The 22,808-nt window shown below is 38.0% G+C and overlaps 2 protein-coding genes across 5 annotated transcripts in view; one reads left to right on the plus strand and one right to left on the minus strand.

The window, feature by feature from the left end:
• Window positions 1–409: 409 nt before the first annotated feature.
• Window positions 410–21,321, minus strand: LOC117295997 (DNA polymerase kappa-like). Of its 3 annotated transcripts, none has more exons than XM_033778831.1 (13): window positions 21,237–21,321; window positions 13,020–13,223; window positions 12,263–12,386; window positions 12,034–12,145; window positions 8,337–8,489; window positions 7,399–8,179; window positions 5,283–5,407; window positions 4,770–4,936; window positions 3,757–3,886; window positions 2,738–2,909; window positions 1,295–1,849; window positions 830–885; window positions 410–703 (listed from the first exon to the last, which is right to left on the minus strand). In XM_033778831.1, exons 2-13 carry the CDS (start codon window positions 13,213–13,215, stop codon window positions 617–619), a joined length of 2,658 nt encoding a protein of 885 aa, XP_033634722.1. In that variant the 5' UTR covers window positions 13,216–13,223; window positions 21,237–21,321; the 3' UTR covers window positions 410–616. The 3 variants fall into 3 exon arrangements, with proteins under 3 accessions (XP_033634722.1, XP_033634720.1, XP_033634721.1); XM_033778829.1 differs by lacking the exon at window positions 21,237–21,321 and adding an exon at window positions 20,990–21,133; XM_033778830.1 differs by lacking the exon at window positions 21,237–21,321 and adding an exon at window positions 20,153–20,372.
• The window catches only part of LOC117295999 (ceramide transfer protein-like), a 31,659-nt gene continuing 30,094 nt past the window's right edge, over window positions 21,244–22,808 (plus strand). The window contains exon 1 of one of the 2 annotated variants that reach the window (XM_033778832.1): window positions 21,244–21,635. In XM_033778832.1, coding sequence (XP_033634723.1) covers window positions 21,357–21,635 — 279 coding nt within the window. In that variant the 5' untranslated portion in view covers window positions 21,244–21,356. The remainder of the gene's footprint in view (window positions 21,636–22,808) is intronic. The other variant, XM_033778833.1, reaches the window with a different exon arrangement.

Consider the following 22,808-nt stretch of genomic DNA (forward strand, 5'->3'; position numbering starts at 1 on the left):
GTTAATTCATGGGCGTGACACGCGACCTTGCACCTGTTGTTTTAAGACAGTTTCTTCATTCCTATTGGTCGAAAGCAACGGTTGAAACAGTTGAAACAGTTGTGCCACATCACGCGATACGCACGACCCGCACAGCATTCCCTTATAAGGAGTTGTTTACCCGAGGGCGGCGGAGGGCTTTACTATTTCATAGCTGGAGGGGTGTTGTGTTGAAAGAAATCATTTAACAATTACATGTATAGTTTTTGCATTTATTTTACTTTTTGACCAAAAAAGTGATGATGTTTTTGACCGAAAAGGTATTTATGAATGGGAATCAAAGTGTGTTGAATCGGTTTTCAACTAGTGGTTTAAACCCGCCGAGGCCTGGTTCTTTATAATTTACCTTGACTTCGTCTCGGTAAAATTATCAAGAACCAGGCCTCGTTGGGATTAAACCACTAGTTGAAAACCTCTTCACCACACATTGATTCCCTTAATCATTGACTTTGTATAAGATAAAGAAGCATATAAAGTAAAGATAATTGGGCAAATTAATTATGAAAACTACTGATGAAGGCTGAAATTAAAATAGAGACCCACACATCTTTGTGTCTTTTTGATTGATTTTATTCCATCAACTGAAGAATTTGTCCAGTGTATTGGTCTGTGTTTTCTCCTGTTTACGTCTCTTAGCAGCCGACTTCGGTCCTGATGAGCTTCTGTTGGACATGAGCAGATATTAATGGGATAGAATTGAGAGTAAATCAAGGAACTTTCTTTAAAGAATTACTAAAAATGATCTGAACATTCAATTTTTATTTGTTTTATTTAGAAAATGCTGAAGTTTTTTCACCTTCATTGGTGATGGTGCCTCACAACTTGAACTCGGACGGTCTTGGGAAGCTGTTATTATAAAAACAATAAAGCACATTTGCCAATGCATAAAATAACTATTTATAAGGCACTGAACACAGTTAGTAATTGTCAACGACCAGTATTCTCACTTGGTGTATCAATTGCTCAATTGGTCATTGAAGTGGCAAGAAAACGATGAAAGTAAAAAAATCCTTCTTACCAAATAGTGTGCTTTAAGTCTTTTATTATTTTAGTGAGAAATTACCTCTTTCTCAAAAACTAATGTTCTATACTATCAACAGCTTTCTGTTGCTCGTTACCAAGTAAGGTTTTATGCTAATATATATTTTGAGTTATTACCAAACATGTATAAGGCCTTTAACTTAACACACACATATTATGACCACATGTAAAATGTACGCAATGTTGGACTTGAAATAAACGCATTATCGTTTACCTTGCTGTCGTAGCATGTCTTGTATTGCATCTCTATTCAGACACATATCCACGTGCTCACTGAAGTCTTTCAAGTCTGGGCATGACTGTTGGATGCTACACACTGGGCAGATAAACTCTGATGACTGAACCAATTGGTCTCCAACTAGGGATAAGTTCTCCTCACCTGAGATTTTTAATAGTCCTGATCCACCAGTATTATTTGTAATCTGTTTTCCAGTTAGATGTGAAGGTTTCAAAAACGTATCATGAAATGTGATACCAAGTTTTGATTCAGTTGATGATACAGATGATGTTAGTTTCGACTCTGACTTTATAGGGAAATGGGATTTGTTATTCCATTCTGTTGTTTGTGTCTGTCCAGACATGACTCCAAGAACAGTTTTATTCAATAACTCATTTGTTCCAAGGCGGTCATTGTCAACAGTCTTTGGCTGCATGTCTGGTTGCTGTTTGGGAGTCGTTGTTTCTTGTCGCTTCTTAAAGAATTTTGTGATGCTCTCTTGTTTGTTGGATGATGGTGCACCGCATGCCTGAAGGTTGGAAATTCTTACCCCTTTAGAAATGCAATAAACAAATCAACATCAAAATCATATACATGGACTTCAGTTTTAGGATAAATCTTCAAACGAGTTGGCCAAGGAATCAGTCTTAATTGTTAATCTTAATCTTAAGATCTTAAGATCTTAGCACCTGGATTTACACATTGTCTCAAATCAGCAACACCAAATTGACAAACTCTGAGCCATACTTAAACAGTTTTGTTTGATTACAGAAAGCTTCTCAATGTGAGCATGTTGAGAAGCAGATAAATGTCCTTATACAAAAATAACCAAATGGATGCAAGTTTTTGTGTTCTTTAAGGTTTCATGTGTACCAAAAAGTGGCACTTGATTTCTGTAGAAGCAACTGCTTTCGCTGCATAATGAATAAAGAAACACTGGTGATAAAACAGCGACACTTTACACCAGCGACATAAGTCGACTGATAAAACAGTGACACTTTACACCAACGACATAAGTCGACTGATAAAACAGTGACACTTTACACCAACGACATAAGTCGACTGATAAAACAGTGACACTTTACACCAACGACATAAGTCGACTGATAAAACTGTGACACTTTACACCAACGACATAAGTCGACTGATAAAACAGTGACACTTTACACCAACGACATAAGTCGACTGATAAAACAGTGACACTTTACACCAACGACATAAGTCGACTGATAAAACAGTGACACTTTACACCAACGACATAAGTCGACTGATAAAACAGTGACACTTTACACCAACGACATAAGTCGACTGATAAAACAGTGACACTTTACACCAACGACATAAGTCGACTGATAAAACAGTGACACTTTACACCAACGACATAAGTCGACTTTACTATCATGCAAGACCTGAAATCTTACTTTCACTACCATCACTTACCCATTAGTCTTAGCCGCAGTGGTTCTGACTTGCAGTCATTGATCTCAGCTTTAAGTAGATCCTTAGCCACTCTGAATATACAGTCCGCTGTTTGGATGTATGAGGGCACAGAGTATGACTTGGTTTTGACTTCAAACTTAACTGTCTTCAGTTTGATGGTGACTGTCTTTCCCTTGAATAAATATGTTGAAATTCATTGATTTAAAGGTTTTATACAGGAAGGCGCAAAACTATTTTTAAAACTGAATTAGAATAATAACTAATTGGTTCAAATAATAGAATCACGACTAAGTAATTCACCAAATCAGTCATTTCGAATAGAGGCTCTTTAGAGCCTCTATTTTCTTAGAAGAAGATGTGTTTTTCTTTATAAATCTCGATTGTAAGCAGAAGTCCAAAGATGCACGGTGTCAGCGGGTCAGCACACATAAACAAATTATTACCGTCTGGGAAAACAACACTCGTCCACCTAGCACTTGGTTATCAAACGTTTTGGGGTATGATCATTCTCATCTGTTGCATTCACACTACCCTTTCCAAATTACGTCTAAGTAATTGATCCTTCATTCTATTATATTATTTAACAACGTATTTTCAAACCTTTTTCACCATAAACTTCCATGTTGTTTGAATTTATGTCTTTTTAGTATTTCCATTAATATTAACTCAACCTATAGGACAACAAAATTACAAAACTAGAGAAAGTCTGTGTTTTGATTGGTATCATTCGTCACTTTGCGTACAAGTTAAGAATAATGTATGTTTCAAACTCTATGAATAATTCATTAAAAAAACATGCAACCCAGTTGTTAAAGACCCCGAGGCCTCGCGTGTGGTCTCTCCACCTCTAGTCGCTTCTCTACAAAGCTCTCTAAGCCATGAAGGTCTTGACAAAAGGCTAGAAAACATACCTTGTAAAACCCATTTGCGGGGCATATTGTAAAACCCCGATCATTATATTTAACTCAAAGGGAGTTAAGTGTGAGGGTACTTGAGTGGCACCATTATTTCCAACTTACCATCAGCTCTTCCTTTAATAAATCCTCTGCCAGGGCCTGACATAACTCATTACATTTATTGTAAAGATCAGCAGGCTGGTGTAACTCGCGGAATGTACGCTCTGTACTCATGCTCTTACGCTCACCATCTCTGAAATTGGACAAGAGCTCTATTTTCAATTGAAATTCAAAATAAAATACATTGTAGTAGTGCTACTACTAGATTGGATACGAGGTGCGTGAATCATGTTTATTCTAATACGTCTCTCTTAATATTCATGCATGACGTCATAACTCTTACTCAAGAGGCCACACGTCTGCCACCACTTGCACTGGCTGTGCCTATGGCCTCGTTTGAGGTTAGAATTGTGATGTACTCATGCATAAATATTAAGAGAGGCGTATGTAACACCATTTCAACTATTGGTAGAACCCACTGCTTATGAAAGATTCAAATTAACTTCTCATCAATGTGGTCTACCAATTTTAAAACACTACTCTGGAACTCATGTTCGGCTCCTTAACAATAGAGGACTTTTTTTTCCACAGGACTTGTCAAGCAAGCTTCCATAAGTAGGACAATACTTGTAGAGCTACAGTATAATCATATTGAAATAATGGCTTACCCTTTACACAGTGTTTTGAAACAAAATTTAAATGCAGTGGACACTATTGGTGAAATAATTATCAGCATAAAACCTTGGGTACCTGTTGATAGCGTATAGCATTGTGAAAAACGGCTCCCTCTGAAGTGAAGTAGTTTTTGAGAAAGAAGTAATTTTCAACGAATTTGATTTAGAGACCTAAAGTTTAGAATTTGAGGTCTCCAAATCAAGCATCTGAAAGCACATAACTTCGTGTGACAAGGGTATTTTTTCTTTCATAGTTATCTCGCAACTCCAACGACCAATCAAGCTCAAGCTTTCACAGGTTTGTTAGTTTATGCATAAAAAAAAAAAGTTGAGATACACCAAGTGAGAAGACTGGTCTTTGACAATTACCAATAGAGTCCATTGTCTATAAACGAATTGTACCTTTCAACTCTTGTTGAGCCAAGACCCAGCGATATACCCAAGAAGTGCTGTGAAGATGTTGGTGAAAACAGAAGTTGCAATAGAGCCCTCTGTTGGAAGAGATCTGTGCAGGTGTGTATGCCTAGAGATGAGAGCAGCTTCTCAGTCACTTTTCCAATACCAGAAACCTGTAGCACATTTAAAGAATGGTTCATTATTGGGAGACAATTTTCTTCTAGTACAGTAGTACATTATTGTGTTCTAAATGACAATATTGCTCACAATAAGTGGTTCAGATGTTCATGTGTTGGTCTCATGAATATTTTAAAATGAACAACCTCATGCCAATTTTAACGCAGGGCAGTGAATATTTTTTTTTTTACTTATTTTATTTTATTTTTTTTTTTGGGGGGGGGCATTAACTTGCTAGAAGGTTGATGGGTTTTAACAGTGTTCTGGTGGAATATAATTGATAACAAAATGCACAACCTTACGGTAAGGTTTGGAGAAGAACAATTTTGTAAAGATTTGTACCTTACGAATAGGTAACTCTTGTACAAACTCCATCACAGCATCTCTGTTGGGTAGAATACGATACTGACCATTTGGTTTATTCTTGTCAGAACAGATCTTAGCCAGCATGGTGTTTGGTGCAATACCTGGATAACAATCACAATGGTTCATCAAGTTTGAATAAATGTAGTTTACCACTCAAACTAATACCAGACAAATTTATGATGTGTACATTTATTTTGGGCAGTTACAACCATGTGTAAATCATTATCAGCATAATACTGGATGCATATAGGATACTGTACTACAATGTTTATGAGGAGATAGTTATGATGATCCAATAACAATGACACAACTCATGGAACGATTTCATACAGCATTCTTTGCATAGCAAAATATTTAGACTCAACAAATTCAGTGCACAATGAATGCTACTTGTTGAGATAGCAAACATTGACATGTTGATTAAAGGAACACGTTGCCTTGGATCGGACGAGTTGGTATATAAAAAGCGTTTGAAACCGTTTGTTATAAAATGCATATGGTTAGAAAGATGTTTTAAAGGTAGAATACAATGATCCACACAAGTATCACTCAAAGTTGCACTGTTTTCTTTTTACGTCGCGAACTATCACCAGCGGCCATTTATGGGAGTCAAAATTTTGACTCCCATAAATGGCCGACCGTGTTATTAGACGAGGTACCAAGAAAACCATGCAATTTCGAGGCATATTTGTGTGGATCATTATATTCTACTTTTACATGTACATCATCTTTCTAACCATATGCATTTTATAACAAACGGTCACAAAACGCTTTTCAAAGACCAACTCGACCGATCCAAGGCAACGTGTTCCTTTAAAGACAGTGGACACTATTGGTAAATGGTAATTGTCAAAGACCAGTCTTCTCACTTGGTGTATCTCAACATATACATAAAATAACTAAACTGTGAAAATTTGAGCTAAACTGGTCGTCGAAGTTGCGAGATAATAATGAAAGAAAAAACACCCTTGTCACACAAAGTTGTGTGCTTTCAGATGCTTGATTTCGAGACCTCAACTTCTAAACTTGAGGTCTCAAAATCAAATTTGTGGAAAATTACTACTCTTTCGAAAACTATGCACTTCAGAGGGAGCCGTTTCTCACAATGTTTTATACCATCAACCTCTCCCCATTACTCGTTACCAAGTAAGGTTTTATGCGTTCATTATTTTGCGTAGCTAAGTGTCCACCGAGTTGGCTCACATTCATTCAAATACAGTAGGCTCTACAGTAGGCCCTGCTGTATTTGAAAAAAAAAAAACAATTAATCTAGACTTGATACAATTTGAAAGGCCTGTATTTCTTTATCCATTGGAACAGTCTGCCGCCAAGCATGTGTGGAATCAGGAAGTCAACAGCAAACAAAAGTACTGTACCAAGCGGAACATTTAACATTGCTATCCACAATGTTCCTTTGTTTCAAGGGGAACCTCACATCCTCGGAGGATTTCTTCAGAAAAGGGAATGTAGCGGGTGAGTGTGTTTATTAAACAACCGCGTACATTAAAAGCGATACTATTCCCAGTGTAGTCTTTTTCAAACCAATTCTCCATTTTCAGAAGGGCCAAAGTGTGTTCTACATGTATTGAAGGACTTTTAAGAAAAACTTTTCAGACACATTGTACGTAAAATCAAACACTTATCCTTGTTCTCCTTTTGTTTAAGTTAAGTGACATCCCAAATTGGTTTTTTCAGAGCATGTCTGTCTTTGGTACACATGTACATGAATTTATCAAAACACCCCAATCCTGTTGGTCGTCGGTTTCCTGCTATTGTACATGCATATGAACAACCCACAGCTAGTAATGGAGCAACTTACTGCCCATAACTACAGTGTTCATTTTCTTGGTCGATTCTGAATGGATTTTGTTTATTATTTTTAAGGGTCAAAATCTTTTCCTGTGCAAATTTCAGGAGGATTATTAGACAGGTCAGAGAGGAGATCCAGTATAATACAGCGCAACAGACAAACAGACAGACAGGTTTAGCAACTTTACCCATCTGCACTAGCAGTAAGTTGTGTTTCCTGTTCAAAGCAGCCCAACAGACAGACAGACAGACAGACACATTTACCAACTTATAAGTTGCTTACCTGCACTAGCAGTAAGTTGTGTTTCCTGTTCAATGCGAAATCGAATCTCTTCTACAACCTCTTCAACTGTCAAACCAAAGGTCCTACATCTCCTTGGTTTTGATGAGATTGACCTCATTTCTTTAAGAATGTCCTCATGAACAGTACATTTGGATAACATTGCTGTGGAGTGGTCACGGTTATCAAGGGCCACCTCAGGTGAGAAAAGGTGAGATGTTCCCGAGTGGTTATCATCTTTGAAAGAAGACTTTATGTCCATGTCATCCCTGGTGCCCTTGTTGCTCATCATAAGCTTTGTTTGGGATAATGTTTTTTCAGGAAAATCCAAATTTGATTTGAGGGTGGAGAGGGGAGGGGTTTCCTTTGCAACATGATCGTTGTCACTAGCCAACTCTGTACCATTCCTGGTGTCTTGTCTAGTGCTATCAGATTTCTCATGTCCTCTGTCATCTTTCTTAACATGCACTCCCTCTACAATGCCATCGTTATCAAACCCTTTTACAACGGTATTCCAATCACCATACTCAAACGTCCTCTCATCCTCAGACATAACTTTCCTTTTCTCCAAATGGTCTGTCAAATCAAAGTAGGCCTCATCAAGACTTACTGGGCAGAAGTACGGATCATAAATGCCCAGGATTTCTCGAACCTGCTTGCTGACAGCTCGGTACTTGTCAAAGTTTGTGGGGGTGATGATAAGTTCAGGACATAGTTTCTTTGCGATGAAGCCAGGCATGGCTGCTCGGACTCCATAGCGTCGGGCGTGATAGTTGGAGGTGCACTGTAAGGACACACAAATGAGAAATAAGATGGTCCAATTACGGTTCAGGCTTTAATTTTCCCCATGTAACATCCTCAAATCACTGACAGCATTGAGTAATTAATTGTCTACTGTACAAGTCCTAGGTTATGGTTGAGGGATACTCAAAGTTACCTACCAGCATACTCATACTACCCACGGCCATGGGTTTATTCTTCAGGCTTGGCTTATCTCTCATCTCTACAGCAGCATAGAAGGCATCCATATCCAAGTGAATAATACTGCGATTGAAACTCCTGGAAGATTCCAACTCGGCAACCATCATATCCACCTCAGAAATAAGGAAATCAATTGTTGTTAATTTTCTTCCAAAATTACTGAGAACTTCAAAGTCACCTGGAAGTGGTATTTTTTCAAAATAAAGCTTTTGCCACTAATATATGTGTTTTGATGAGTGGAATGTGAATAAACAGTTAACTAAGGTTTAAAAAATCAGTTCTTATGTTATGTTAAATTTAAGAGTAGACCCCGACCCGAGAGGGAGCTGTTCGTGACGTCAATCGCGTAGAGTAAACTCAATTGCAAAGTACATACGGACCAAGTCGTGAGTTTGTACGTTTCAAAAAAAGTTTTTTTTTTGTTTTTTTCCGGCAATGCCGACCAGGTGTACATGTATTGCTGCTGAATGCAGAAAAACACATTTTGAAACGTACCAACTCATGACTTGGACGTACATGTACTTTGCACGTGTGTTTACTATACGCATTGCAGGCAAAGTCTGCCTCGATTGACGTCACAAAAGGGGTAGGCGGAGTCAGCCCCCCCAAACAACTTTATATATTTTTTAAACATATAAATCGTGACAAACAATTACTAAAAAAAATTGTATGCATAAACTCATATGTTTGAAAGAACAAAAATTCTATTTCCAGGTGACTTTAAAGTTTTATCCTCACTGTGACGCCACAAACTGACATTGTATACAAAACCGCCTTTTGCATTTAAATTTGTACAAAGTAAAAACAATACAATATTAGTCAATGACCAATATTTCAAAGCTTCAAGAGTTTCGTAATTTTAATCATAAAATAAGGCATTGCAACATTTGCTGATAAAGTTAAAATTTCATTTCCACAATGCGCAGCCCATCCACTTTGCTCAAAGTTAAATAAACTGTAACAAACCTGTTGTGTGGCTTGTTTGCTGACCTCATGCAATTTTGTAGTATCTACAGTAGTTGAATGCGTCACTTGTGAATACAGAATTTGTCTGTTTTGCCGTTTAATTTTTGTTTCACAAACTGGCACACATATTGTTTATCACTTAAGGACATAACAATTTAGTCGCTTTTCACACCCGAAGGGCGTCTCATCAAAACTCTCCAACTCCAGCATCAAAAGCCAGCTAACATGTACAAAAAAACCTCTTTATAATCACTCAGCATTTTTGAAGAATTTTTGTCCCTTTGCCTTATAAATCTTTAATTGCTTGTTTTTGGTAGTAACTATGTATGTCATCAGTCTACCTCCTTACAAACCTCCTTACAAACCTCTGATAGTACTTTTTATAACACCCCTTACCAGTATTCTGCCTGCTCGTTGGTTTAGAGTGCGTCACATGATATGTCTTAGTTTTACTAGACGACGGCCGTGTGATAGTGCATCGTTTGCCGTGCGCTAGTCCAAAGACTATCACACGGCATGCAGTACCCAGACGTCCGTTGCATGTACGAGGATGATAAATTAATAGTCTGTAACCATTTTCGGATTAAATGACAAATCATGCAGCACAGTAAAAGTTTTCGCAGTCTGTATTCGCGTCGTCCGTGGATTGTAGCATTCAGGTCTGTAACTTAATAGTACATGTACAGTATTTAGAAATGCTTGGGGTGTTATAAAACAAATATTGACTGCTTTTACTCGTGCAATGGTTAAAACTATGACTCCCTCAGTGATCCCCGGAGCATTCCATTTTCGCTCGCTAGAGAAAATAGAACGGTCCGGGGATCACCGAGGGAGTCATAGTTTTAACCATAGCACTTGAAGCAGTCAATATTTGTATACTAGCTATATATATCCAACACAACTGAGCTGCATTTTTGATGCAATCCATCTTTTTCATTTGATTTAAAGGCACTGTACACGTTTGGTGGTTGCCAAAGACCAGTGTTCTCACTTGGTGTAAGCATAAAATAACAAGCCTGTGAAAATTCGGGCTCAATTGGTCATTGAAGTTGCGAAAAAATTATTAAAGAAAACAAACCTTGTTGGACAAATTTGTGCGCTTTCAGATAGGAATAAAAATTAATATTTTAGTGAGAAATTACCTCTTTTTCAAAAACTATGTTACTTCATGAGGGCGTCGTTTCCCACAATGTTTTATACTATCAACAGCTCTCCAATACTCGTTACCAAGTAAGTTTTTAAGTGAATATTTGTTTTGAGTTATTACCAAACGTGTACCTTCCCTTCAAAGGCAGTAGACACTATTGGTAGTTACTCAAAATAATTATAAGCAGAAAACCTTACTTGGTACCGAGCAATGGGGAGCTGTTGATAAGATAAAACATTGTGAGAAACAGCTCCCTCTGAAGTAACGTATTATATATTGTTTTCAAGAAAGAAGCAATTTTCCACGAATTTGATTTTGAGACCTCGATCATAATTAGATTTTGAGGTCCTGAAATTAAGCATCTGAAAGCACACAACTTCGTGTGACAAGGGTGTTTTTTCTTTCATTATTATCTCGCAACTTCGACGACCAATTGAGCTCAAATTTTTACGGATTTATTATTTTATGCATATGTTGAGATACACCAAGTGAGAAGACTGGTCTTTGATATTGAACAATAGTGTCCAGCGTCTTTAAATACAATAGTGTCCAGCGTCTTTAAATACAATAGTGTCCAGTGTCTTTAAATACAACATGTTTTTTTAAGTGCCATTATTTAAGTAACAAATGGGTTCGTCTATAAAAGAAGTCTAGAGTGAAGACTGTAACCAGAGGTACATCTTGATCCAGGGGTGTGGAATGGGCATTAGCACCCACGACAAAACCAAATCAATACATTGAGAAGGGTACCAAACTACTGGCCACTCAGTTCCCCTTACAAAATGAGGCTGGGTCCCAATTGGCGTCTACAGCTAGGTTTCCGCTTCACACGCCTCTCTTAGAATGCATGAGTTACATCACAATTCTAAACCAAAATGAGGCTCAACTGCAAGTGGAGGCGGACGTGCGCCTATAGCCTCATTTTGGGTAAGAATTATGACGTCATGCAAGAATATTATGAGGGCATATTATGGGTCGAGGTATAGGACGTCCTTAGCAACACCCTTAGCAACAGCCGTAGCCGCAGCTGTAGATGCCAATTTGGACACGGCTTGAGTCTCATCTAAACCTCATTGGTGACCAACACCTTAGATGTCACCCCTGCATAATGTCTTCCAACATGTCCAACTACTGTTTGATCATGCTTAAAGGAACATGTTACCTTGGATCGGTAGAGTTGGTCTTTAAAAAGTGTTTGTAATCGTTTGTTATAAAATGCAGGGTTAGATAGATGTTTTAAAAGCAGAATACAATGATCCACGCAAATTTGCCGCGAACTTGTGTGGTTTTCCTTTAACTTTACCAACTAACATGGTCGGCCATTTATGAGAGTCAAAAATTTGACTCCCATAAATGGCCAACCGTGTTAGTCGACTAGGTAAAAGGAAAACCGCGTCCAATTTTGAGTGATACTTGTGTGGATCATTGTATTCTACTTTTAAAATATCTCTCTAACTATATGCATTTCATACAAATGATTTAAAACAATTTTCAAAGACCAACCAGTCCGATCCAAGGCTACATGTTCCTTTAATTACATTTACCTGTGCAAGTGCAATTGATTTTTGTTGTTCAGAGATGCCATCTAGCTGCTGCTTCATGCGTTCTATTCTTTGGTTGACCTGGGCCTCTTTCTTTCGCTCATTTTCATAGAATCTAATGTGTAGACAGACAATTGTTTCCATTTATTGTGCAAAATATTGTTTCAGTAATGATGTTTTTTCTCTCATGGAATAACCTTTAATCTCTAATCACTTTTTCTTAATTCCTCACCTTGATCCCTTGGAAGTTTCTATGATTATCTTATTGATCTTCTCCTTATTGAGTCCATCCATACCAGCTTTGTTGTCATTCAGGGCTATCCGAGACATATTGCTGCTAGTCTGGTCACAGGAGACTAAAAGCACAAACATCCAAACAAAGTATATTCTTCAATCCACGTATTTCAATTGCATTTCATGCATACATTACAGTGTAGTACAATAATCTTGTTTTTACTGCATAAACCACCGCCACTGGACTATAAAGGTGCAGACCCTCATGCATGCAATCTTCTACAGTTTAAATTTCATTTTTTAAAGGAGTGTTTTTAACTTATTGGCATCAGGGATTGGTTTAACAGAGTGAGGTCCAGATCTTATTATTAAGGAAATAAAAGAGTGGATACGAGTTCTTAAACACCCATTCATAAATACCCCAGACAGTTTCTCTACTCCTATTGGTGGAGAGCGCCTCACGTGGGGGTGTTTAAACGGTTGATAATGACCAGCTGGAGCTGTTTATAACCGACTGGCTTCCACGTGTCACGCGTGCAAGATTATCACGCGGAATGCAATTCATAGCTATTAGTAACAGCGCATATTCTATTTCTTAGCGCGTGCGCGTACACACAACCCATGCCCATCAAACAGATTATTCACAAAGTTTTGGAAAAAAAAAAATAATGCAGGTGTTACTATGGTTACTATATAAATGTTCATAATTTTTAATTTTGAAAAGCTTTTATTATAATTAATATACTCTTGCCTACCATCTGAATTTCTATTCGCCTCTTCATCTTCAGTTTGGAAGACAGAGCGACTGGCATCAGTCCAAACTTCCCCATCATCAAATCGCTCAGCCCATCCCGATCCTTCATCATCAATTTCATTTGCCATTTCTTCATCTTGGCCAAATTGCCATTTCATCCTCCTGCCCACTTCCAGAGTAGCTGACTGACAGTTCATGGTGATTCCTTTTTGGAAAGTTTTTAAAGAGAAAATATCTGGTTATTATATTGGTCTGATGTCATGATGCTGAAAATTGTATGAGTTAGATGTTACTTTTACCTGTAACTTGCAGTTACAATATACAATGTACAAATGTAGTCATGGGCGTCAATCTGTCTTGAAAGATGGGGAGGGGTATCGTTATATTATGGTATTATTAAGTAGTCTTGCTCAAGGCAGTCAAATTATTCACTCCGAAAACAGATCTATGGATTGAGGAGTGGCTGACGTGTTGAAAACAGAGGGAAGTGGTAAGTTGCAAATCAGAAAGGCAAGCAGTTGTGAGTGGTGTACCTCAGGGCTCAGTCCTCGATCCAATCTTTTTTGTCAATGACATTGAGGATGGCACTGTATGCAACCTGTGCAAGTTCTCGATGACACAAAGCTACATGTACATAGGCACTGTTTTAGTTAAGTCAGAAGAAGATGCTTATAAATATAGAGTGCAAGAAGATCTTCACAAGCTCAATCAATGGTTTGAAGAGTGGCAGATGCCGTTTAACCTTAAGAAGTGTCATGTGATGCACCTTGGTCACAATAACCCTATAACAGAGATGCCAAGTCCAGAGGCCAGCTTTGGGTGAGATTTTTCAAAGCTCACCACCACCACCAAAAAAAAAGCAAAAAAAAAGCAAAAAAAGCAAACATAATTGTTAGAATCATCTACAGAAATTTCAGAGTCACGAGTATGGTAAATATGTGATCCTTAAACTGTACATTTTTTTGCACTTTGCTGACGATATCAATGGCCTAGCTGGAAAAGAACAGGAGCTTGCCAAACTAGTGGAAAGCCTTGACAAAACATCCTCATCCTATGGCAAGGAAATCAGTGGAGAGAAGACCAAACTCATGACCAACAGTATCAATGATATCACCACTGACAACGCAGTCAACGGCAGGAAGCTTGACACTGTCAAATCTTTCAAGTACCTGGGAGCTGTTGTTAGTGATCAAGGGTTTAAACCAGAAATATGCTCCAGGATAGCGCAGACAACAGCAGCGCTGACTAAACTGAAGCCCATCTGGAATGACACAAACATCAACTTCAGCTCAAAAATCTGAGTGATGCGCTCATTGGTTATCTCCGTCATCCTCTATGCCTGTGAGACCTGGACTCTAAGAGCCGATAGCTAGAGAAGAGAATACAGGCCACAGAAATGAGATGCTACAGGAAGATTCTTTGCATTTCCTACAAAGACCATATCTCCAACGAGGAGGTACGGACCAGAATCAGGCAAGTCATTGAACCCTACGAAGATCTCCTGACCACTGTAAAAAAACGTAAACTGAAGTGGTATATGCATGGGCACATTACGATCATCGGGACTTGCTATTAAAGACGATCCTGCAAGAACTGGTGGAACAGGCTCCCGGAACCCTTTTTTTTTTTATAGCCAATACGTTCTCCACTTCAAAATCAAATTGGACAAGAGGTCCTTGGGGAAATGGGATATAATGACACAGGCTATGGCTCTTAACCCCATGGCCAGCTTGCAGGCAAAGACAGCCAAATGGCTTGTTTTTTATTCAACATGACATGTGTTTGTTTCACTTTTGAATATTGATCAATTGATTGTGTTGACAAGCTGATGAATTTCAACTAAAAAACAATGAGTTCAAATGTTTCTTTGCTTTCAACCAGAGTATTGTTTTTTGTATGGCTCTCAACAATTAACATTAATTGACAAACGTTAACAATTGAATCCTCTTTGATTTCTTGAAGAACAGATGATACTTTATCAACAATTTCCTCTAAAACACAAAGCAAAACTTCCAGCTAACTTCTTTTTACACGTAATAATGAGAAAAAAAACAAAAACTTGGCCTACCAATAAAATAATAAAATTTAAGAAAATTAAGGTTGGTTGAAAACAATAAGTAAGTAAATTCTCACACAAACATTTAATATCAAGTTAACTAACACGAAACAGTACCAATAAAATAATTTTAAAAACATTAATTAAGGTTGGTCAAAGGACCGAGTTGACTTGAGACCGAGTCGACTTGGGACCGAGTTGACTTGGGACCGAGAGTTGACTTGGGACCGAGAGTTGACTTGGGACCGAGTTGCCTTGGGACCGAGAGTTGACTTTGGACCGAGTTGACTCGGGAGCGAGTTGACTTTGGACCGAGTTGACTTGGGAGTGGGTTGACTTGGGAGCGAGTTGACTTGGAAGCGAGTTGACTTTGGACCGAGTTGACTTGGAAGCGAGTTGACTTGGGAGACCGGTACCCGTTGCGATAACATAATCCTCCTCCTGACGAGGAGTTTATACGTTATCGCAACTTGAATTGAACTATGGCTGTGGGCATGGCGGGACACTATGGGCGGCCAAAAGGGCCAAAACTAGTAAATATCTTAAGCAAAAGACAAACTGCAACAACTATCTATATTTTCGGGAAACTAACTATATTTTCGGGAAACTAACTCTATTCTCGAAAAACTAACTCTACTTTTGGGAAACTATCTATATTTTCGAGAAACTAACTCTACTTTTGGAAAACTAACTCTATTTTCGGGAAACTAACTCTATTCTCGAGAAACTAACTCTATTTTCGAGAAACTAACTCTATTTCGGGAAACTAACTCTGTTTTCGGGAAACTAACTTTATTTTCGGGAAATGAACTCTATTTTGCAAATATTGAAGATGTTTCAAAATATCTTTGCAAAGAGTTTCGAAAAAATATTTGCGATGGCCCTTCAGGGCCACCCTACTTTTTTTTCGGGAAACTAACTCTATTTTCAGGAAACTAAAGACTAAATAAAACTCAACGTTGGTGGCGTATGTACAGTTGTGATTGTTACTCGGCCGCATGTCCCGTCTCCTGTACGTACATAGTATACATATTGTTGCCATTCTAGTCAATGGACGCCCACGTACATGTAGTCGTAATTCGAAGCGGGGTAGTAAGACTATATTTCGTAGGAAGGTGTCCCTAAAATCATGGCAAATCTGTGACCTCCCTTTGGCGATGTAAACAGTCCCGAGATAAAATGTTTGTGGTTTGACTTGCCAAGCAAAGAGTCTCCTCTAGTCTCTTGACCAAAACTTAGAAACACGAAAGGCTCCACTGCAGTTGCACTTGTAAATGGGCAATTCCACGTCATGGACATTACGTTTTGAGACATTTTAAGAACTTTGTTGGTCAGTTAAACACACCAAGTGGCTTTGATTTATAGTTTTGTGTTTGATACTAGTATCTTGTGTCCTAGTAAGTCAAATGATACTATGTATTTGGAAAAGTTCGAATTAATTAAGGAGTCAGAGCATTGCTAACGAGCGTCATGGACATTACGAAAAACGGAAGTGGGTTTTGGGTACAACACACTCAATGCCAAAACTCTGTGAAGTTAAAGTTCAAATCTTTTAGAATACCTTTTTTTTTTCCAAACAGGGAAGTAGTTAACATGAACTGTGATAATGTTTTTAAGAAAACCTGTCAACTTTCTTGTTACACGTCTTAATAGAGCGTCATGGACATTACATTTTGGGTTATTTTTAGCGTCAGGGACATTACGTCAAACTTGTAAAATGATGCATCATGCTTTTACCCTGAATTTGTAAACTCATGTGCTGCCTTGCTGTTAATATGTGTTTTAAACTATAATGAATGTCCCTATCTTAATATTTAACCTCTTCCAAACATTTTTAAGAACCAAAACTCACCCAGAATCTCACTTAAACCCCGCCCCTCGGTAAGTCCCCGTTTTGCACTTTCCGTCAACATCTCACCAGGCTTGCCTTTGCCTTGGAGTAGTTATGATAGACCAGAGATGTAGGTATACATGAAGTAACCTTTCTTTTCTAATTATCTTTCACATAATTCCTTTTTAAGTGTTTCTCACAAGGTGACTGTTCATCTTGAGTAATATGCTGAACATCTTGCGTCAACATTTTGTGACGACAGTGAATGGAAATTAAACATTAAAGGTTTCTATAATTTTCAAAGTTGATCTGGATACTGCTATGTTCAAGACTGGGTGAACAATTCACAGAAGATCAGTTAAACTGAGTTGGGATGACTTCTTGGGAGGAACAGGCCAAACGTAGCTGCATCCTTGGTTTTCCAAGTATGAGACGGTCATTGAGGTCTTCCTCTACTATTCCACCTAGATTGACATACAAAACAAGAACAGAGAACAACAAATGAGGGAAAGATTGGCTGCATGGGGCTTTGCTTATCACAACCATGTTTCCAGATTTTGTCTTGTTTTCTCTCTATACTTTTTCTGCCTCTTAACTCAAGTCTTAGCCATTCTGAAATTATGTCAAATGAAAAAATTACTCCATGTATGACGTCTTTGTATCCAAGCTATCCGTAGATGTGTACAAATCTGCATTACGCCTAGGCCTTGAGAAGTCTTTTTTGATGATAAAGTGTGTTTAAATGTCCTATATTCATTTAAACATGTCTCACTAACAGTTCACATATATTTCAGTATGTACAATGTCACTTGAATGTTTTTAGGAAAGATCAGTTCCATGAGAAACTCACCTGAAAATCTCGGATTTGGGCTGTCAGTTTGTAGAATCTGTGCACGATGATGCCACTAAACGCGCTGCTTAACATGAGCTTGAAACAAATTTCTGATGAGGTCTATGACAAGTGTTCTCTTTGACTAATCCAGGTTTACCTACAATTTAGGTCCAATTGATAAATTGTAGCATTTACCTTCGAAAAGGTAAGTGTCATGTGACATGTAATGTCTATGACGCTAAATGTAATGTCCATGACGCTCGTTAGCACAATTGAAATTAATTTTGTATTAATTTTCTTGCATTATAGGATTAGCCCCTAAAAACTAGCTTTGCATATGAAGTCTCATGAAAATATCTCTTACTGGCTTTAGAATATATAACTGAACACCATGCAATGTCATGGACATTACATTTCATAATTGGTAATTAAGGGCTAATTAAAACGAGTGGCAGCACCCTGTGAATAAATTTACAATGAAGTTTCTTTGAAATTGTGACTACTTACCCCCAGTTATTTGTTTTAAGCTAAGAATAATTAAAATATCATCTAAAATGTAACCAGGAGGGCATAATAGACAATTGTGCCAAACATTTCCGAAAAATTTGGCAAAAAAAAAAACTTTTTTAATAAACGATGAAAAACATGGAAACCAAGAAAAAAAAATGAAACAAACACAGATTTGAAATCACTAGGTATCACTCTTTCCTGCTACTTTAAATTTAATTCCACAAATTTGACTTGAATTTTTTGGACCGAGGACACTTTTTGGTGGAATTGCCCAAATGCAAAGTTTTGTATTTTAAGCATTTCTACAAGGTACAACAATGTGTCATACTAGGCCATATGTAAACAAATTTGCGCACTGGATAAGTTTCATTAAACACTATTTCAATTCACAATTCATGATGATCAAATGGAAAAAAATACAGAGGTTTAAGAAGCCATAATTGTGCCTATAATTTTCTAGAGAATTTATTTTCACCCTCATAGCAATATTATTAGGAATATTAAAATTTAAACATCGGCTTGTGACTAAATTATCCCTGTTTATTGATATGCTTTATTATAGATGTTAAGAAGAAAAAAAGTACAAACAAATTAATAAAAATCAGATTTGAAAGCCAATAATTATTCACACTTTTTATTTATTTTTTTATATATTTTTTTTTTTTGCAAATTACATGGTTACTTAAAAATGTCACAAAAAATATTGTGAATAAATTGAAGACAACGGCTATAGAGTCATACACTTACACAGAGTCTCAAAGAACACTTGTAGTCACTGCAGATGTTTCTTCAACGTATGGCTTCACCGGGAAACCATACTTTCTAGTTTACCTTGAAAACAGGAAAAACTCAGAACAAATGGGACCAGTTAAAGTCATCGAAGATCGGTGTGTGGTGTTAAAATTTCATTGTCCATCAAGTTTTAATAGATGTTTGCATACTTCTTTTGAACAAATGAAGGTAATTAGGGCAACAGTTGAATGGTATCATTACTTTTATTTATTTTTCCAATTCAAAGAAAAAGCCATAATACGTTAAAAACAGGAGAGGATACACAGCTATTGAAAATGGCGATAATGTTCACATAATATTCAGTACAGGCTTGATAATTTCTGCAGGGATATTCCACAGTATCGGGAATATCTTTGTGATTTAAATGAAGATTTCTCAAACAATCTGATATTAGCGAAGCAAACTATCGACACTACTGCTGTGACTGCTGGTGGTGAAAGTGATTACGATGATCGTCTTCGTCGTAGTTCCCCGAAAATAGTGTTAGTGTCCCGAAAATAGAGTTAGTTCCCCGAAAATAGAGTTAGTTTCCCGAAAATAGAGTTAGTTTCCCGAAAATAGTACGGTGGCCCCGAAGAGCCATTGCAAATATTTTTTTAAAAATAATTTCTTTGCAAAGAATTGCGACATAGCCAATAATTTTGCAAAATAGAGTTGGTTACTCAAAAATAGAGTTAGTTTCTCGAAAATAGAGTAAGTTTCCCGAAAATAGAGTTATAGTTTCTCGAGAATAGAGTTAGTTTCTCGAAAATCAAGTTAGTTTCCCGAAAATAAAGATAGTTTTTCGAAAATAGAGTTAGTTTCCCGAAAATAGAGTTAGTTGTTGCAGTTTGTCTTTTGTTTAAGATATTTAGGCTAGTTTTGGCCCTTTTGGCCGCCCATAGGACACAGGGTTTGGTCTTTTATACTGTCTTGGGCTTCATGAAAGAAGAGTGGGCAAAAAGCTGGGGGGGGGACATTTTGATAGTGTGTCCCCCACCGGCACCCTCCAACCCCCCCCCCCCCCCCCCCCCAATCCCTCCCCCCTTGTCACATGGATGTTGTTGCTAACCATGCTAACCATGCTAACAAAGTTAGCATGGTACAGTTTGGTAAAATAGTAATAAAACTTACATAGTATAGAGAATGGACCCATCCGGTAACTATCAAATCAAGTGGGTGCGACGGTACGTAATGCCAAGCACACAGAGATTCGGGCGCCGTAAATTTTAAAGCAACATTATCCAACTTTCGAGAAAGTTTCGGGCAGCTAGGAAGGCGCAACCTACATCGAGTCGATTAGCTAGCGCTACGATGTAGCCAGCTAGCTAGCAATAGCATGCTTCGTTCCTAGCCTCAAACTAGTCTTGTTTCAAGTTCTTCTAAATAGTCAGGAGATATTCAAATCAAAATGTTTTGGAATTGTCCATATTTTAGAATTTCCAAATAATCCTCAGAAGTTCCTTCGATTTTTTTTCTTTCATTTGCTAAGAAATTCCTTTGAGTTTGAATGTTAAAAATAATGAAATTGAAATGAAAGCGCTCAATGAATGGATGGATGCGACCGCCAATGGAGAAAACTGTGACAGAAACTGAACGACTTGTTTACAAGTCTACTGCCGACCCTCTGCACTGACTGCAGGCCAGCCGGCAGCCGGTTCGCAGTTTAGAATTGCCCTCCTGAAAATATAGAGTAAAGGAGGAGATTCCCAAAGCTTTTATTTTCGTAAAAATCGATTAAGAAGAAACAATTCCCATTGAAAAGCATTAAACAACAGTGGAAAATTCGTAGTGCAGAAAAAAATTGATTTCGGATATTTATTTAGTTGTCATACTTGTTGCAGCACTGATGGCTGGTTTGAAGTATTTAACAACGAAGAGGTCGGACTTGTTTCGAGTCTGGTTTTTTATAACATTTTTTTATAACAAGCCCTTGTAACGCTCAGCTCAGAGTAAAGAGTAGCATTAAACCATCGTGCCCATGGTCCACTGGTTCGTCAATCTCCATTTTGTTATGATAAGAATTAGAAGCGGGGACACTACTGCTAGTTGCTATCGTCCTCCACTGGCTGAGTTGAATCTGGAGACTCCAAGCCCTGTGTGTAAAATAAGGGCCCATCCACCTGCAACTACTTTTAAATGCTTCAAGAGGTATCTCTACCAAACGTATCCGAACACGAAGTAAAATAAATAAATAAATGAATACAAATGAACTCACAGTCGAGTCACATGCATTTTCTTTTGGATATCGTCGACTCATCTGTGTTACTTTCGCAACGGTTTCCATTCAAACTTCTTCTTTCCTTCCAATAAACCTGCTGACACGAAGTCAAAGTCAATGCATGAATCAGGGAGGCTCATTTTAGAGCGGAAAATGTCAGATGATGCTGCCATTTTGTTGAGCGAGGAGGACGATGACCGGGATGAGTTTGACAGTGATGAAGCAGAGACAGTGCCCGAGCTCGAAGAGAAACTAAGCAAGTGGACCAACTACATTCATGGGTGGCAGGACCGCTGGGTGTCACTCCGAAACGGAACATTGAGTTACTTCAAATCACACACCGATATCCACCTTGGGTGCCGGGGTTCTATCAGCTTGGCGAGGGCGGATATTGAGGTGAGGGCACGGTCCATTTTGGTATTTTTTCTTTTGTTTTGTTTGGTTGTTTTTAATTAAATGTTATTCGGGTCCCTGTTATTCTTTTAAATTGTTTGTCAGTCAGATCAGAAAAAAAGAAGAGGCAGTGCCAATTATTTTATAATCGGTGTTCAGACAACTCATCCGTTTGGACAACTCGACTGTTTGGACAACTCGACCGTTCGGACATCTCAACCGTTCAGACAATTCAACGTTGAGCATGTTGAGACAGCTCATCCATTCGTAGTTGCGATAACGTAACCCTCCTGCCGACGGCATAGCCGGAGGGTTACGAAGCAAACGCAATGAGTGTGCAGGGCGAAATGGTTAAAAACGTACAATTTCGACAGCTAGTCAGCAGATTTGCTCCATTTTTACCACTTTTGAAAATCCTTCCTTCACGATCACTAGCCTATCCTGTGTCGTGAGTCCAAAAATTATCCCAACTACATATTATGTATCAAGTCGGAATCCCTCAGATCCTATCCTTGTGTCCGAATTAATATCGACACACGTGTACAAGAGTAGGACCTGAAATTGAATCGGTCAAGTCAGAAAACAAAACTTTAAGCTTCATTTATGATTGTCTGATGACAATCAAAGCCTATCTGAGAAGAAGCTTTGAAGTCTGCAGAGTGCTCTCAAAGCACCTTTTGACCATGAAGCTCATCGTCTGTGTCCCAACTATAGTTGGGACAGTTATCAAGTTGGGACGGAACATCTGCAAAGGACCCTGTGTATAGAATAATGTTAAAAAGGCTCTGGACACATTTGGTAATTTCAAAGACAATTCTTCTCATTTGGTGTCACTACATGTATCAAAAGCTCTCCAGTGTACGTTACCAAGTAAGTTTTTTATGCTATAAACAATTATTTTGAGTAATTACCAGTAGTGTCTAGTAGCTTTAACAAAATAGTCCTGTACAATGAGTGAACAAAGCTCGGCTTGCATGCTGAACTTGTTGGTGCCAATGATTTTGATTGATGATCATCAGTTTCGATTTTAAGCAAATGAAGGTCCATTGATCATTTAAAGACACTGGACACTATTAGTAGGTGCTTAAGACCAGTCTTCATACTCGGTGTATCCGGTGTATCTCAACAATCCATAAAATAACAAACATGTGAAAATTTGAGCTCAATTGGTCGTCA

Source organism: Asterias rubens, chromosome 10 (assembly GCF_902459465.1).
Source record: "Asterias rubens chromosome 10, eAstRub1.3, whole genome shotgun sequence".
Classification (NCBI taxonomy): domain Eukaryota; kingdom Metazoa; phylum Echinodermata; class Asteroidea; order Forcipulatida; family Asteriidae; genus Asterias; species Asterias rubens.

Coding starts and splice junctions, on each gene's coding strand:
- LOC117295997 (XM_033778829.1), bottom strand. CDS start 21,026: ATGGAGATTGACGAACCAGTGGACCATGGGCACGATG. Junction 12,387..13,019: donor GGCGAATAGAAATTCAGATG/GTAGGCAAGAGT, acceptor TTGTGCTTTTAG/TCTCCTGTGACCAGACTAGC. Junction 4,937..5,282: donor AAGAGTTACCTATTCGTAAG/GTACAAATCTTT, acceptor AATGTGCTACAG/GTTTCTGGTATTGGAAAAGT.